The 16,506-nt window shown below is 39.3% G+C and overlaps 1 protein-coding gene across 14 annotated transcripts in view; it reads left to right on the top strand.

The window, feature by feature from the left end:
* DOCK10 (dedicator of cytokinesis 10) overlaps positions 1 to 16,506 on the top strand; it is a 233,745-nt gene that overhangs the window by 123,797 nt on the left and 93,442 nt on the right. For all 14 annotated transcript variants that reach the window (XM_073218047.1, XM_073218048.1, XM_073218053.1 and 11 more), the window contains exons 4-7: positions 1,397 to 1,479; positions 11,860 to 11,932; positions 12,226 to 12,348; positions 12,609 to 12,743. In XM_073218047.1, coding sequence (XP_073074148.1) covers positions 1,397 to 1,479; positions 11,860 to 11,932; positions 12,226 to 12,348; positions 12,609 to 12,743 — 414 coding nt within the window. The remainder of the gene's footprint in view (positions 1 to 1,396; positions 1,480 to 11,859; positions 11,933 to 12,225; positions 12,349 to 12,608; positions 12,744 to 16,506) is intronic.

A 16,506-nucleotide genomic window follows, 5' to 3' on the forward strand; every position in this document is an offset into this window, starting at 1 on the left:
GATTTACAGAATTGGCTCAGGAGTTAGCAACTTAAGAACTTTAATTTTAGCTAAAGGCTCACTTTTGTTCACATATCCATTTTCCATCCATGCCAACCAGTACAGGTCCCCTGGATTCCTTTTTACTGTTATCCATGTCCATTTGTCTCACTGCTGTTTGTATTTAAACTCATCTCCTGTGCCTCTGCCACCATCTTCCTCCTGTACCTTTGTCCCTGCCTCACGTATTGTTTAGTCCTCAGTCCTAGTTTGTGTGGTGTGCTTCCTGCAGCAAACAAAGGCATGGCGCTGAGAAAACTCAAGGCCAGAGAGATCCAGAGCCACTGAGCATGCCTAGCCCCTCTTCCTGCCTTTTCCGTGCATCTTAGCCAGGGAACCAGCCCTGTGTTTTCCATAAGCTTTTCTGCACCATCCTTGGACCATTCCCTCCACCTTCTGCTTCTGCACAGACATCCAGTGCTTTCTTTGCTGCAGCATGCCTGCATTTGGAGAGATTACTTGCAAAGAGATCTTGCCTGTCTCCTTGGTTACAAAGATGACCATAGGTCCTTATTTTTCATGTTGCAATAAGTTTCTTGTTCCTCATTTTTTTCACTAATGCTACAGGTTCTGGTCTCTTTCAAATCCTAGTATTAGCTGCTAAATTCCCAGATTCATGTAATTTTAGAATCAGAAGGAATCTTAAAAGCCGTCTAGTGAAGCTCCCATTGCCACTCCATGGTCAGCACAGGCTGGGCACATGGAAGGTGGTTAAGGAATATTTGTCATCAGTAAATACTGTGAAATCAGCCATTATGTACTACCTGAAGATTATTATTTTGTACTAACAGCTTTATTTTTTAAAAGCTTTGTGGTCGTCATTTATTCACATGTATTCATAAAATCAATGAATAATCACAGAGAGGGCTGGGCCTAGGGAGGCAATGAGATAAAACTGAAAAACTGATTTCAATTTGACAACAGGGTTGCTATAAAGTGGAAACATATATATGACTGACACAAGAAGGAGAAGAAATGGGCTAAAATTATGTGAAAAGATTACATGTAAAAAATAACATCTTCCACTGTGAAGAACTGTTAAATAATGTTGCCAAGGAGAGCTGAAAAATGACAGTACTTGAGGTTAGCAGCATATCCGGTATGATTCAGCTGGTGATTAAATTAGGATTTCCTTGATGGAATAAAATAGAATAAATATGTTAAATAGTTCCTCATCCAAGAGTCTGGGAAAAGTTAGATTTCCATTGCACTGGAAAATGTGAAATGATTACAATGAGCAAGCCCCTTGCCTACCTGAAAATCGCTAGCATCACTATCTTGCTACTGCCCCAGAGATTATGAGAATGGTATTTTGCCAGGACAATAGTTTTTTATTGTCTTTCTGTTTTTCTTTCAGGCTTGTAAATTTTATAGTTCCCAGTGGTATCTAGTCAACTACAAATATGAACAATATTCTGGAGACATTCGACAGTTACCTCGGTAAGAACACATTATGAGTAATCCTGGAGTCTTCCATATATATACAAAATATGTTCTAAGTTCTGCCATTGTTTATGAATGCATATACATTGATGCCAAAGTATATTGTACAAAATTTTTAAATGAGTCACAATAGAATATTTGCCCTACAACATGTTGTTTGTATGTTCACGGAATTCGGGGTGAGATCTAAATATAGTCCTATTTAGTTTTTGAATAAAGTTTTAAACTATCATTATGTCATTCTTTGGTGAGCTGTTCGTTCAATAGCTGTACGAAGAGGATTAAAAAAATACAATTTGGACCCAAAATTTTTTCCAACGTTAGTCTGTATGTAGCATTTATGTTGCCACTGGCTTTGTGTATTTTCATGTGGGGATATTAAAAGTCATGAAGTTAAACAACCTCCACAGAAGTGATATGTCTAAGAATGGCCAAAAGGGAAAAATAAGCACCTAATTTTGGGGGGGTTATTCTGTGAAAATGAAGCCTTTAGGAGAAGGTGACTTCATTCTGCACCCACTCAAATGCTCCCTCTGCACAGAGGCTCACTGACCAACTACCTGAACTAAAGTGTAGCCATTTATGCAGTGCTTGGGTCACTACAGTAAAAACCCCCAAAGGGCAGGGACTCTTTGTAGAATGCCCTGCAGGCCGAGGAGAATGCCTGGCACATAGTAGATGTGCAATAATTACTTACCAGATAAGTAAACTGACTGAATGGCAAATTTAAAAGTACATTCCTGATGGGATTGGAGTTGCTAAAATCCAGAGAGCTTCAGTGAACTGGAATCTCCCAATGCATTGGTTCATCAAATGAAAATGAGGCAGATAATCCAGAAAAACACTTAAGACATTCAAAAATTAAGTTTTCAGTAACATTTTCCTCAAGTGAGACAGTGAGATGAGACGCACTGCATCTAACATTTGAATGGATGCATGGTTCAGATTTGGGTACCACTTTCCAAGATCTCCTGAGCCCCCGGGAAACCTTTTCCGGACGTGGATGCTTGGAAGTGCTGGTCTCAGCTCCTGGATGCAGAATTTGAGGGAGGAGTTGTGGCCGAGCCCTGAGAGGTGGCGTTTGACCTGAGATTTGAAGGAACAGTAGCTAACAGCACTGCAATCTCAAGAAAAGAGTTCCCAGAGGAGAAATCAAGGGCAAGAGCCCTGAGGTAGGAACCAGCATGACCACTTGAGAATGGGTCAGGGAGGCTGGAATTTGGGTTGGAACGGGAATATCAACATGAAGCCATGGAACAAGACAGGGAACCTTGTGACTGGTGGAACAGAGCTGGAATTCTATTCTCATTGAAAAAGAAGCCTGTGGAAATTTTAACCTGAAGTGTGGCATGATCTGGTTTACCTCTTTCAAAGAGCACTTGGTCTACTTTATGGAGAAGGGAATTGTAGAGCTGAGATTAGCCAAAAAAAAAAAAAAGGAGGAGGGAAGGAGGCCCTTTATTTTGGAGTTGCATTACTGTGAAAAGCAAAACAATGGTTTCTCCAAACAGCAAATTTATGTTCAGAACAGTGAACATTAACTTTTACCAAATATCTGAGCATCCCTTTAGATTCAGGTCACTCCTAATAGAGGACCTCCTATAACTTTGTGATGGGAAGGTTCCATCACATCCTAGGCTTTCATGAGTGATTGTTACATTCAGAATGTTTGACTGTTAGTCACATATTTTCTGTAGGTAAAATTGAAAAGCAAAGCATTTTTTAACATCAAGACTTCCTCTTTCTGAAAATAGTTCTGAGAAGTGGTTACAACTTGGAAGCTGTGTCCAAGCAGTTGGAAGGCTGCATGTGAAGTGTAAAAAGCAGTATTTAGCTGCCCTTTCAGACAAATGCCTTCCCACTGTCTTTAGGTGTATTGAAATCTTCAGTGGCTTTGTTCCCAAACCTCTTTTCTTACATTCATGATGCCATAAAGAAAAATAAATACATAAAAGATTTCACATTCATGGTATTCTTCTATTAAAACTAAAGAGAAAGCCCTTCCAGGAAGAGCTTGGTGTGGTATTATTGTTGAATTAGAATGCTCATAGTGGCATGGGGAGAAATCTCATGAGAAGAAATACAAAAGTAACTAAAATGTGGAGAATTTCCCTTCCTTTAACTAGAGAAGTGGAAGTTGATACCAAGAAGGGGAAGAAAAAGAATGCCACAAAATAAGAAACTTTAATGGACTGTATGCATATTCAAAATGAAAATCAGAAGTTCTAGCATATAATTCTCACATATCCCCTGAAATAATGAAGACTGTTAACACTGAATAACAAAATTATTTGTTAAATGATTTTATAAAGCTAAACACTCTGCACTATAGACTATATATATTTAAGTCAGTAGTGGAAACAGATAATTTGCCTGGACCTTCTGAAGCCATTAGAAGTAAATCATTTTCACAGCTCCTGGATTAGAATAATTCTCCTATGTCTGCTACCAATTTAAATTTTGGTCATTTCTTTTTTATGGGTTGCAGAGGCTGTAGATAAAAACTTGAAATGATGGAAAAGTGAAATAAGAAAGAGGTGTGCATTATCCCCTTCATTTTTATTCTTTAAAATTGACTCTTAGCAACTTCACTTGTTTTTAAGTATCTATTCATAGGAAGATACTGGAAAGAGATATTTCAGGCTGAAATGTAAAATGTGAAGCCTTCACAAATTAGGAATAAAAATCAACACTGAACTTGGGATTCCCAGGAGATAAGAATGACATGATAATATATGATGGCAGAGAAGTCAAGAATCTATGAGGAAACGACAGACTCTTTAATAAATGATTTTGGGAAAATTGGACAGCCTCGTGCAAAAGAATGAACCTGGACCACTATCTTACATCATACACAAAATTAACTCAAAATGGATTAAAGACTTAAATGTAAAACCTGAAATGATAAAAATCCTAAAAGCATACATAGGCAGTAAACTCCTTGGTATCAGTTCTGACAATGATTTTTCTGGTGACTCCGAAAGCAAAGGAACAAAAGCAAAACTGAACAAGTGGGACTGTGTGAAACTGAATAGATTCTGCACAGCAGAAAAAAAAAATCATCAACAAAATGAACAGGCAAGACACCCTACTGAATGGGGGTAAATACTTGCAAATCTGGCACGGGGTTAATGTCCAAAATATATAAAGAACTTCCACAAGTCAGTAGCAAAAAAAAAAAGAAAAGAAAAGAAAACAAACAAAAAATGAGCAGAGGATCTGAAGAGACAGTTTTCAAAGACATACAGATGGCCAACAGGTACATGAAAAGACAGTCAACCTCACTAATCATCAGAAAATGCAAATCAAAATCACAATGAGATGTTACCTCCCACCTATGAGAATGGCTATTACCAGAAAGACAAAAAACAGCAAGTGTTGGTGAGGGTGTGGAGAAAAGAGCACTTCTGTGCACTGTTGGCAGGAATGTAAATCGGTGCAGCTGCTATGAGAAACGGTATGGAGGTTCCTCAAAAAATTAACAACAGAACTACCCTATGACCTAGCAATTTCACTTCTCTGTGTGTATCTGAAGAAAACAAAATTATTAACTCAGAAAAATATCTGCATCCCCATTTTTGCATCATTATCTACAGTAACTAAGATATGGAAACAGCCTAAGTGTCCATCAATGGATGAATGGATACAGAAAGTGTGATACATAGATACACATACACACACACAATGAAATAGTATTCAGTAATTTAAAAGAATGAAATCTTACCATTTGCAACAACATGGACAGGCCTCGAGATTATTATGTTAAGTGAAGTAAGTCAGAGAAAGATAAATACCATATGATCTCACTTATATGTGAAATTTAGAAACAAAAACCCAGATTATGGGTATAGAGAACAGATTGCTGGTTGCCAGAGGCAGGGGCAGGGTGTGGGCAAAATTGGTGAAGGGGGTCAAAAGGTACAAAGTTCCAATTATAAAATAAGTCCTGGGGATGTGATGTACAGTATGGTGACTCTAGTTAATAATAATGTATTGTATATTTGAAAGTTGCCAAGAGAGTAAGTCTTAACAGTCCTTATCACAAGAAAAAAATATTTTTGGTAAGTATGTATGATTATGGTTGTTAACTAGACTTATTGTGGTGAACATTTGCAATATCTACAAAAAATGTGGCATCATGTTGTACACCTGAAATAATATAATGTTATCTGTCAATTATACCTCAATTTAAAAAAATTAATGTTATACCACTGATTTCATTAATCCAGAGTAACATACAGAGATGTATAGCATATTTAAGTTTTTTACCACAGCTGATTTGGTATAAAGAAGAAAATTTCATAGAATACATTTTGTGACTGAAGATCAAATAAAATATAACCAGTTTAGTTGAGCTGAATTAGGACAGAGCTTTTTTTTAATTAAAGAACATTTCCAGAGTGTTGACAGTGACCCAGAATGGGTTAGGGGCCATATGTACATAGGGGCCATTTAACATAGTAACTCCATGGAGTAGGGACCGATATCCCATAGGAAGGAGGCACTAGTAACTTGCCCCTAACCTCACATCTATACTGATGAGGTGCTCAGGCATCCCACACTTCTTAAATGAGCAATGGAGGTAATTTGAGTGTAGAAATGAGAAATGAGACTACCTAGAAATGACAGGAAATGTTGGGTTCAAAAACAGGAGGGTATGGTCCCTACCATGGTGCCTCTTCCTCAGGATCCCAAAGGCTCTCAGAGACCAGGCAGTGCTCCTGGCGGAAGGGCAAGAATTTTAACATCAATAACCAGAGGTGCTTATCTGTCAGTGACTAAAAGAGAAAATAGCTCTTGCTTCATGGCCCTGCAGACTGGAGACTGAACGGCGATGGTGGCTCAGTAAAGGCAGGGAGGTTATGCCTCCTGGGTCAGTGGGAATAGGACTGAGAAGGAGTCCTCGGCAGCTGCCATGCCTCCGAGGTGGTCCACACACCGCCTACCAGAGCCTTCTCCTCCGTGGCTGACCCTCGCCGCCCGACTCTCCCTCCCTGTGCCCCAGACCCAGCCGCCTTCCTCTCCTGGGTGCCATGAGTCTGGCCCGTCCCCAAGACCTTTACTCTTACCATTCATTGTGCCAGAATGCTGTACCCCCAGCTCCTTCCACTGGCTTCTTTTCATCCTCACATGAAATGGCCATCTGTGACCACCCTCTCTGAACCTGGCACCTGCCACCCCTTCCCAGATCACTCTTTTCTCTTCCCCTCTTTCATTTTCTTCACAACCATTTTCACTCACGAAAGTTATCTTGCTTATTTACGGTTAATTATCAACTCTATCCTCCCTTAGAACACAAGCTTCCTCAGTTCAGGGGTCTATTCCCTGGTGCGTGGTTAGCATGATCGCACATCTTCTGTGTGAAGGGTATTATCTGGGACCTGCATCACTTACTGGCAAACAATGGCCTTCAAGAGTTAAGACAGCTCTCAACTCAGACGGAATTTGATCAAGCATCCTCAGAGTTAAGAAAAACCAGCCATCAATGGGCAAGTCTACATTCACCCATTCCCTGCCTTCAGATATGACCTAAACTGACACTCACTAATCTGCACACTTTTTAATGAACAATGATATCAGCATGAATATGGCTAGTGACTAATGAAGTTAGTTGAGTTCACTTTATTGGTCTTTCCTGTCTCTCATATATTCTGAGTAATTTTAAATCAATATTTAAGTGAACTGATGAACTGATGAGAGCAGTTTAAAGAAAATTTTATTTTATGGAAAAGTTCAGAGACCTCACATAATATAGAGCACCTACCTAAGTCTTAAATGTAACATTTGGGGAATTTTTTTTAATATTGGGATGACATTCCCTTCTTTCTTTGATATTTTAACATTTCTATGACACTCCATCCTACAAAAACATTGGGGAAAGAAAGCTAAAAACTTCTTATTCAACATTTTCTTTGACAATAGTTTACATATATTTTTGTACAATTTTATTTTCCGTAGTACAAAATAGTGCAGGAGACACATTATTTTTGGTCACTGTGGATAATTCTTCCAAATCTTTTTTTCAAATTTCCACTATGTTTTGTTATGCAAATTTTCAAGCATACAAAAAAAGGTGAAAGACTTGTATAATGAACACTGATCTTCTAACCACCTACCTTGTATCATTTACAACTTGCTATATTTATTTTGTCACACTACCTGTCCTTCCATCTACCCATCCCATTAGCCATCCGTCCATCCATCCACCCATTCATCTTGTTTTTTGATGATTTCAAAGTGAGCTTAAAATGTTCAACAAACTAGTGTCTACCACCTTTCTAAACATTTTAGAATGTATACCATTTGATGCAAGATGTAGATAATTACAGTTTACTTTTTTCTTTTGAGAGCAACTTTATAGGGAAATACAGAAATTGTAAGTGAACCTTTCAATGACTTCTGATTATACACACCTGTACAACTGACACTTCTTAAAGAGGTCATTGCTACCCCTTCTTCACCTATCCACACCCCTACTTCCCTCTCCCACCAGAAACTACTGTTGGGATTTTCTTCACCACAGATTAGTATTACCTGTTCTTAAAGTTCTTCACAGTTGGAGTCATGCCATGAGTGTTCCTCTGTTTCTGGATTTTTTGACTCTGCGTGGTGCTTTTGAACGCCATCCATGCCATCAGGAGCTCCTCGCCTTTCTGACCAATATTCTTTTTTGTTGTGGGTCTACTGTGGTTTCTCCAGCCATTCTGTTGGTGGGCAGCATTTTGAGCTGAGTTGTGCATACGTCCCTTTAAATCCGTGAACCTCTGTGAAGCTTTGGTTGTAAGATTTAGGCTGTCTCGGTTGTTATTTCCACTTCTTTACTGGGAGATGCGTGGAAAAACTTCACAAGTATTTAGCCTTATTTTTGAGATGCATGAAAGCCTTGCTTCGTTTCCTAATTCTCTGTTCCCAAACCATTACTTTGTTTGTAAGTATCTTTGTGGCAATGAGAGTTGGACTATGGAACATGGCCACTATGTGATCCACAATTACCAGGAACAAGTGCCTGTAAAATGATTCTGTTGCCACAGAGAGAAGAATGCTGGCCAAAGAGGACAGAATTAGGAGTTGGGAAATGAGCAGAACCATCTCAAGGTCACAGGGAGCCTGACAGGAAGTGACTAGTGTACATCCTGGGGCCACCTCTGAGCCAAATGCTGACACCCCATTCAAGTTGGTCTTTTCTGCCTCTTCCGTTTTCCCTACTCACTCCTTTATCTTTCACCTGGGGTATTTCCTTAATACTCCTTTACTGCCCTGCCATCATTTTAAGAATCCAGAAACACTCATCTTCCCTCCTCTGCAGACAAAATATTTCGAGTAATTGCTTTGAAACCCACCACTTGGCCCTACCTCTGAATCTCAGACAACGTGTCACCTCCCACAGGAGGGGGAAGAGAGGGAAGGGCTGGGTTGAAGGGCTTTATTTTGCCAATGAAATGAAAAGTTGAAAGGGACTGTTTCTTGTGCAGGAATGCTAAAATATTGATAAGGGGAAAAGGGATATTTCTGGTGGGACAGGAAGAATTTCCCAGTGATCCCCAAATAACACAGCGTCCCCCGCTACTTGCTCAGCTTTCATATAAAGTTGTGGACCAATGAGGCAAAGTAAGGTAACGTCAGGGGCAACAGACACTGATAAACTTGAGTATCTGAAGGCTCTGCAAGAAGAAGAAAGAACTATAGGTACACCAGGATCCTTTGGGAGAGAGAAATGGCTGCAATTTTACATAGCATACTTACGAAAATGGTTTGGGTTAACCTATTCTACATACAGAAAGTAGCATTGCAGAAATAAGCCTTCTAATCCCATCTCTTTCACTGGGTGTTTGTATGAGTAAATGTCATGGACTTCATTTTCTTCTCAGTAAAATAGAAAAATGAGAGTAGACTGTGGATGCCCAGAATTTGTGTACAAACATTTGATTACACACATAGATAATTTAATAAAAAGCAATATTGCCATTTATACAGGTTTAGACTTCAATACCAAATTTCTGCTATCTTGGTATATATTTTTGAGCTTCTTTGAATGTGCAAGTAAGTCATGAATGAGGAAGGTTATATAATGTATTAATGTATTTTTGAAATTTGTAATAATGCATATCCATGCCAGTAAATTCATATACATCAAGAGCAAATATTTTTTGAGCACTTACCATGTGCCAGAAACTGTGGCAGAGATAACTTAAAAATACACATTTCCTACCACTCTTCTTTTAAACCTCCGGCTTTTAAATAAGATTGTTTGGCAACTATTTATCTGTGGGTCTTGGGGTTTCACATCCAGATTGTGCAACCAAGACAAAATAGAGAAATAAATCAGAACTATGACTGGAGTGAGTCAGTACTATCAACCTTAACATTCAATATCAAGTTCTAAGCATCCCAGAACAGCTTTATTTTTCTTAGTTATTGATTTTGGTAGCAAATAACTTTCATTAATTTGAATTCACAAAATAAATTCATAAGAGTAGGATAGTTTTTAAGAACCTGTTTAACACGTTGGAGGTGCCTCTTAGAATTTTGATCACCAAAAGTATGTGTTTCACAGCTAAAAAGAGCATTGCCAAGATACCTTCCAAAAATTAAGTTTTAAATTATACCATTTTATCCAATTTCACTTCTATGATATCCTTGTTCACCTTGCTTATCATTGATTCAATCAGCAAATGCATATTGAGCCTCTCTACAATAGGAAAGGAGAAAGCCGGGTGATATGTAAGTGGGATTTCCTCAGGGTCCCTGGCTTTAAGAAATGTATAATCTGATGGAGGGCTAAGGCATGTGCACAAAGGACAGAATCAGGTGGGCATGGCTAAGAGATGTACTGTCAGCATCTGCAGGGAGAGACTCCTAATTCTGTAGAGGCCAGGATGCCTTTTGGAAACAACTTTGGAAGAAAACTCTTATCAGTTTTCAATGAGAAATTATGCAACCTTAGAAAGGAATGGGATCCTGATACATCCCACAACATGAATGAACCTAAGTGAAATCAGCCAGACACAAAAAGACAAATACTGCCTGATTCTTCTGACACGAAATAGCTAGAATAGTTGAATATATAGAGGCAAAAAGGAGAACAGTGGTTGCCAGGGGCTGGGGGCAGGGAGGGAAGGAGGGTTGTTTGATAGGTACAGAGTCAGTTTGGGAATGAAAAAGGTGTGGAGATGGGCAGTGGTGATGGTCGTGTACACTTTAAGATGGCTAAAACAGTAATTCTTCTGTTATGTATGTTTTATTATGATAGGAATAAAACCTCTCATTAGGTTTGGAGAATGTGGTTCTGCGATTCCATGGGCTTCCCATAGATTAGTGCTCTTTCTGTTCTCTTTCTCAGCTGTGAACTGGGAATGTGCATTTTCATGTATTTCATAGGGAAGGTAAAGAATATTTTGAACCCATTGGAATCCATTGAATTCCTATGTGAATGCACAGTCTGGCAATTTTATACACACTTACGTGTAAAGAGTCCTTGGCCATTTACCTTCCTGTCTGGAATACCAGCAACATAGGAAACGATTCGTGAAGAAAATACTGAATGTGCCACTGGGCATTTTTTCTCAATAATCAGATTCTGTGGTTGTTTGTATGCAATAGAAATCACTTAAAGAAAATAAATATTCCATGCAAATTCTACATTTAGGATTTTCTAGCTTGGTATCAAGGAATGCCTGAGCTTTGGATGGTATCGTCCGGTTCCATTCAACCTCGAGTTATGAGATAGAATCAAGCCAAGGGAAGTTTATTTCTCTCTCATTTTACCATTTGTAGAGCCAGGTGTTTGTGTTGCCCCTCTGGGCTGGTGATACTGTGGCATTAGGGTGTTTGTGCTACCATGAAGTGCACAGAGTGTGCACAGTTCCCACTGAGTCCGACAGGTGCCGCTTTGGGGGAGGCCATGCCTTGGGGGTGTGGGGGGGCAGCGCAGCCTAGTGGGCAAAGCGAAAACTGGCTCCCAATGCTCGGTTCTTCAGAGGCCCATCCTGTGTCCTTGGGCATGTCATAAAGACAAAGGAGAAAGGTAATGAAACCGTCACTACTCCATATTCCACTTCAAAATGTGGAGGAAGGAAAATGTAAGCCACCAAACCTTTAAAACTGCCCTGTTTGCCTTCATCTAACCCAAGAAGACATGTGTAAATCTGTATAAACAGCAACGCCATAATTTTAAACAGATTTATTTACTGTCGCTATGATGTAATGGTGTAAGGGAACGTTAATATGTCCGCAGGAAATGGAACCTCAAGACTGGATTATTTTATTTAAAGGCACAATAGCTGTTTCCTGGGAAACAGCTGGAAATGAAAGCCAGGTCTCAAATGACAAATCAGAATTTTCCTTTCTTTTCCTTTTTTTTTTTTTTTTTAATATCAGAGCAGAATACAAACCAGAGAAACTTCCTTCACATTCCTTTGAGGTTGACCATGAAGATGCTGATAAGGATGAAGTAAGTAAATTGCTACAAGTGGGATGTTTAAAACATGAGGGTAATTAGTCCCTGTCTTCCACTAGAGCGGTTCACCTGCTGACCCGTTTTTCATAAAGCGACGGGAGCTGTTTGCACAAGAGCTTCTCGTTAAAATGAGGCACGCTTGTTCTAAAATTGAATATGACTCCTTAAGATGAGTCCAAGAGAGAAGAAAGAGGCCCATCGGTCAAGTGCCACACCTCGGATCTGGGATTCAGGGATTCAGGGATTCAGGGGAGGCTGTGGCCAAACTAATGATACTGTTTCTCCAGGATACCACGTCCCACTCATCTTCCAAGGGCGGTGGCGGAGCAGTCGGAGCTGGAGTTTTCAAGTCTGGCTGGCTCTACAAGGGGAATTTCAACAGCACAGTGAACAATACCGTTACTGTTCGGGTAAGGAGACTTCAAGACGCCTCTGTGCTCCTGCCACCTTTCTTGACGCCCTCTCCTTCGGTCAAAGCACAGGAGAGAACCATTTGCATTGAGTTTCTGTTTCACGTCATATTTTATTTATGGGAAAGGAGAATGCTCTTCTCCAGAACGGTGCCTTAGAGAGGTAGCGCTCCTGAAGGAATCAGAAAAATTATGATTTCCGGGAGGAATAATACACTGCAATTTGAACTGCCTCCTTTTGTATCTTTTCCTTTATTTAGTCATTCAAAAAACGCTACTTCCAGCTGACGCAGTTGCCAGACAACTCCTACATCATGAATTTTTACAAAGATGAAAAAATATCCAAAGAACCCAAAGGCTGCATCTTTTTGGATTCCTGTACAGGTGTGGTGCAGGTGAGCAGAAATTCCTTTTCCCCTTGGGTTTTCTTAATCAAAAAGGGTTTTCATCTACTCATCAGTCATTTATTCCACAAATATTTATGGAGTATCCGATATTAGCCAAGAACTGTTCTAAACTCAAGCGATTCAGTGGACGACAAGGAAGTGTAGGTTCCTGCTTTCATAAAACTCACTTTCAATAAGGAAGAAAAAGAGAAAATAAGCAAAGAAAGAAATAACCCAAATGGAATTGGCTGGTGAAATCTGAATAGAGAAAATAAACAGAGTTATAGAAGGGAAAGAGAAAAAATAGTGAAATTAGAAAGGAATATTAATGCTCCAGAAGTGAAAAAAAGCCATTTTTGAAGACTAGAAACTGAGCAGGGGCAGCAAGTGCAAAGGTCCTGAGGTGAGAGCAAGTCTCATATATTCCAGGAGAAAAGGAAAATGACCCCCTGTGTGGCTATAGTAGACAAAACCACTGAGCTAGAAAATTCCTTAAGATAATATGTAAATCATATAGTTCAAAGAATACACTTCATAAATGTTATATTTATTATTAGGTAATAATGAGGTTGTAAATTTACAGGGTACATATACAACATCATCTTTGTTAGAGGCGGTTTCCTTCAAGACAAGGGTTACACTGATTCTCAAGAGTTTAATATAAGACATTGCTTTTAACAGACAATGCTAGTCTGCAAGCTCTCTGTCTTTAGACTATTGTCCTTAGTATCAAAGTTGACATGGGCCACTGTGGCAAAAAAAAAAAAAAAGCAGAATAATTCCAGTCATTAATTGGATATCTTACTATCAAAATATTTATTTTTCTACTCTGATAAAAATAGCTATCATTCCCTCCTACATAAAAGCCAAAGCAAAGAAGTGTCTTAGCAACCTCACCTCAAATTTCACACTAATATGCTGGCTCATTGAGGGTAAGGAGTGATTTTGGTCACGGGAGCAGTTCTCTTCCCACCAAGCCCCTGGTGTTCACAAAGCTTGCTGCACAGCTGACATAACATCTCACGTTCATACCAGGGCACTAGAATATGTGAATGCAAAATAGAGTTCTCTCCAGTCACTTAGGCCTGGCCTGTTTCTAGATGGTTCATCTGTTAAGATCTGGAATTCTTCCAGAAAGTAATAATGCTGAACTTTAAAAAGAAAGAATTAATTAAGTGTTGCTGAGCACTCCACTAAAGAGAAAGATAATTGCATTTTGACACAGATGCCAACTTTCTGAGTGGAAAGGACAATAAAGGTCTTAATGGAGGGTGGGGATAGTTTTCTATTATTGCTCACAGAGGAAAATCTTTGAGTTTAGAAATATCAAGTGAAACTTCAGCAGTAAGTTAAAGATCAATAATTATATTTTATGGACACTGGACTGAAATTTTTAAATATTTCCTTTTCCATATGTATTTCAAAGCTTATGCTAGCCAAAGAGCCACCATCTTTCAGGAAATATTATTGTAGCCCTTGTTATTTATTAAGTTCACAGAGATATGTATTAGTACATGATTTCTTCTTCAAAGAACCATAAAACTCTGTGCTGAACACATCTTAGAGCAACAGACATCTCTTCTCCATCATCTTTGAGACTGTGTTTCAGTCTCTACTTAAGCAGTGCCTTGGACTGGACAGTATCTTCTAGGAGGAAACACAAGTTTGGGGTTTGTACAGGTCAGCACTCAAACCCTAGTTTCACCATTTACTGTCTGAGGGCTCTGAGTAAGTTACTCAAGCTTTTTGATTTTAGGTTCCTCATCAGTAAAACCCGAATAAATGTGCTAACACATGAAAGGACCTAGGAGATAGTGTGACTTAGCCGTTGTCCCTATTAATTACAAAAGTCACAACCTTGGTAGATAGACATTCTGTGGTGGAAAAGCCTTTCTAGAAAATCTCAATTTGCCTGCCTGAGATTTCTACCTCAATGGGCTAATTTATCTATTTATCTGTCTCCTTATTTATTCATTCACTCATTCATTCAAAAAGCTTACTTACTACCTAGGATATACTAGGAACTGAGCTTAGGCATTGGAGTGCCCTCCTGAAATCATAACCAGAGAGGGGCAGGTCCATCCCTAACTATTACACAGTAATACACAAAAGTTATAATGGAGGTATAAGTGACACTCTCTATGGAATGTTCTAGAAGCACAGAATAATCATGAACTCTCGGGTCAACTAGAAGGCTGCTCAGGAAGTACGGGCCTGTAGGTAGAATTCCCCAAGGTAAATTTTGCACATTAAAACACAATGAAAAATAATCCTACTTCATTTTCCAATAGATGGACATTCAAATATATTCCTCTTTATCAAGAACTTGTTGCTCTTGATAGAGAGAGAGACCTCCAGCTTCTTGAGATCACTTTGAGAAGATAGACATCTGGATCATTTGTCACCTTGTGTCTAGATCCCAGTTCTTACATATTTGCATACAGCTTGTTCCAACTTACAAGTTTTTGCATCTGGAAAGAAGATTCTGAATGAGACAGTGCAAATGCAGTCATTGCCCCAGCAAGCACTCAAAATGTGCCTGAAGATAATACACATACACACACACACAAAAGCACAGAGCAAATGAATAGTAGAATGACTCAGACCTATTTTGTCAAGAATTATTGTCAGTTTCCTTTGAATAAAACAGAAAAGAGGAAAGACGGCCTTACAAATTGCTACCTACCTTCTGGCCTTAGGCAGCTCAAGGTCCTACAGCCGTTACTGAACAAGCCATTTTCATTTGCTTCATTCAGACTCAATCTGTATCATTTTGTTTTCCTTTGAATAATCCATGGAATTCTTAGAAATATATCTCAAGGCTAACCTCACAGAGAGTGAAGCTCCTATTCAAGTTTCTCAGACAGAGACTTAGCTGATGTTTAATTGAAATTTCTTGCATCTTGGTTAAGAAAAAACTAAAGAAAGACCTCACAGTAGTTTTCTGCTTTTTTGTAATACCATGAAACAGTACTAAATCTAGTTTATACCTCTGCACCCAAGCTGGAGCAGAACTTCCAGATTTTGCAGCTTCAGTTTTGATCTAGAACCAAAGGACCTATGTTTTCCTATCTTGTTACCTCGGTGTTTTCACTCATTGGCCCCTCCATCCATCCATTCATCTAGCCGTGCATGTATTCACTCCAGGTCCTGCCGGTGTGGAAGAGAATGAAGAGTCCCCAGGAATCCTGTCTTCCTAGGGTTCCCACCACAGCAGTAATAATAACTGACGTCACTTTGGACAGGCTTAAATAGGAGTGGGTGGGACTTACTTCCTCCTAACTGCAGGATCTGCCTCCTTGTGCTTATGGCCTCTTGTGTTTAACCAAAATCTAGAAACTTGGACGCCTTCCTTCTCAGGCAGCTCAGGAAACCCTACATGAGGAAAGTAGGGCCAGGGAGCAGCTTGGACTGTATAGAACTGGAGTTTATGTGCCCTCCCCCATACAGGCACTCAAAATGGGAGGGGAAAAACAGACCTAGAAACCTATATTTGTTTATGTGACTGATAAAACTCCCTTTAGAAACTCTGGCTCTAAAGAACCACACTTCCCATGATAAATAAAACCCAAAATGACCCTTGGAGTTCTCTTCATCTAATATATTATTTGGCAGCAGTTGGCAGGGTGTCCATTATTATCCTCCCAATTTGCTAAAATGAAATTCAGAGAGAGAGAGAATGGCTTTCCTAAATTACAGAGCTCATAAATAGCAAAATTAGATTGGAGGTGTAGGAATGTCCAAAATTACAGAAAAGAGCCCGAGGAAATGC

The sequence above is a fragment of the Manis javanica genome, chromosome 12 (assembly GCF_040802235.1).
Source record: "Manis javanica isolate MJ-LG chromosome 12, MJ_LKY, whole genome shotgun sequence".
NCBI classification, from domain to species: domain Eukaryota; kingdom Metazoa; phylum Chordata; class Mammalia; order Pholidota; family Manidae; genus Manis; species Manis javanica.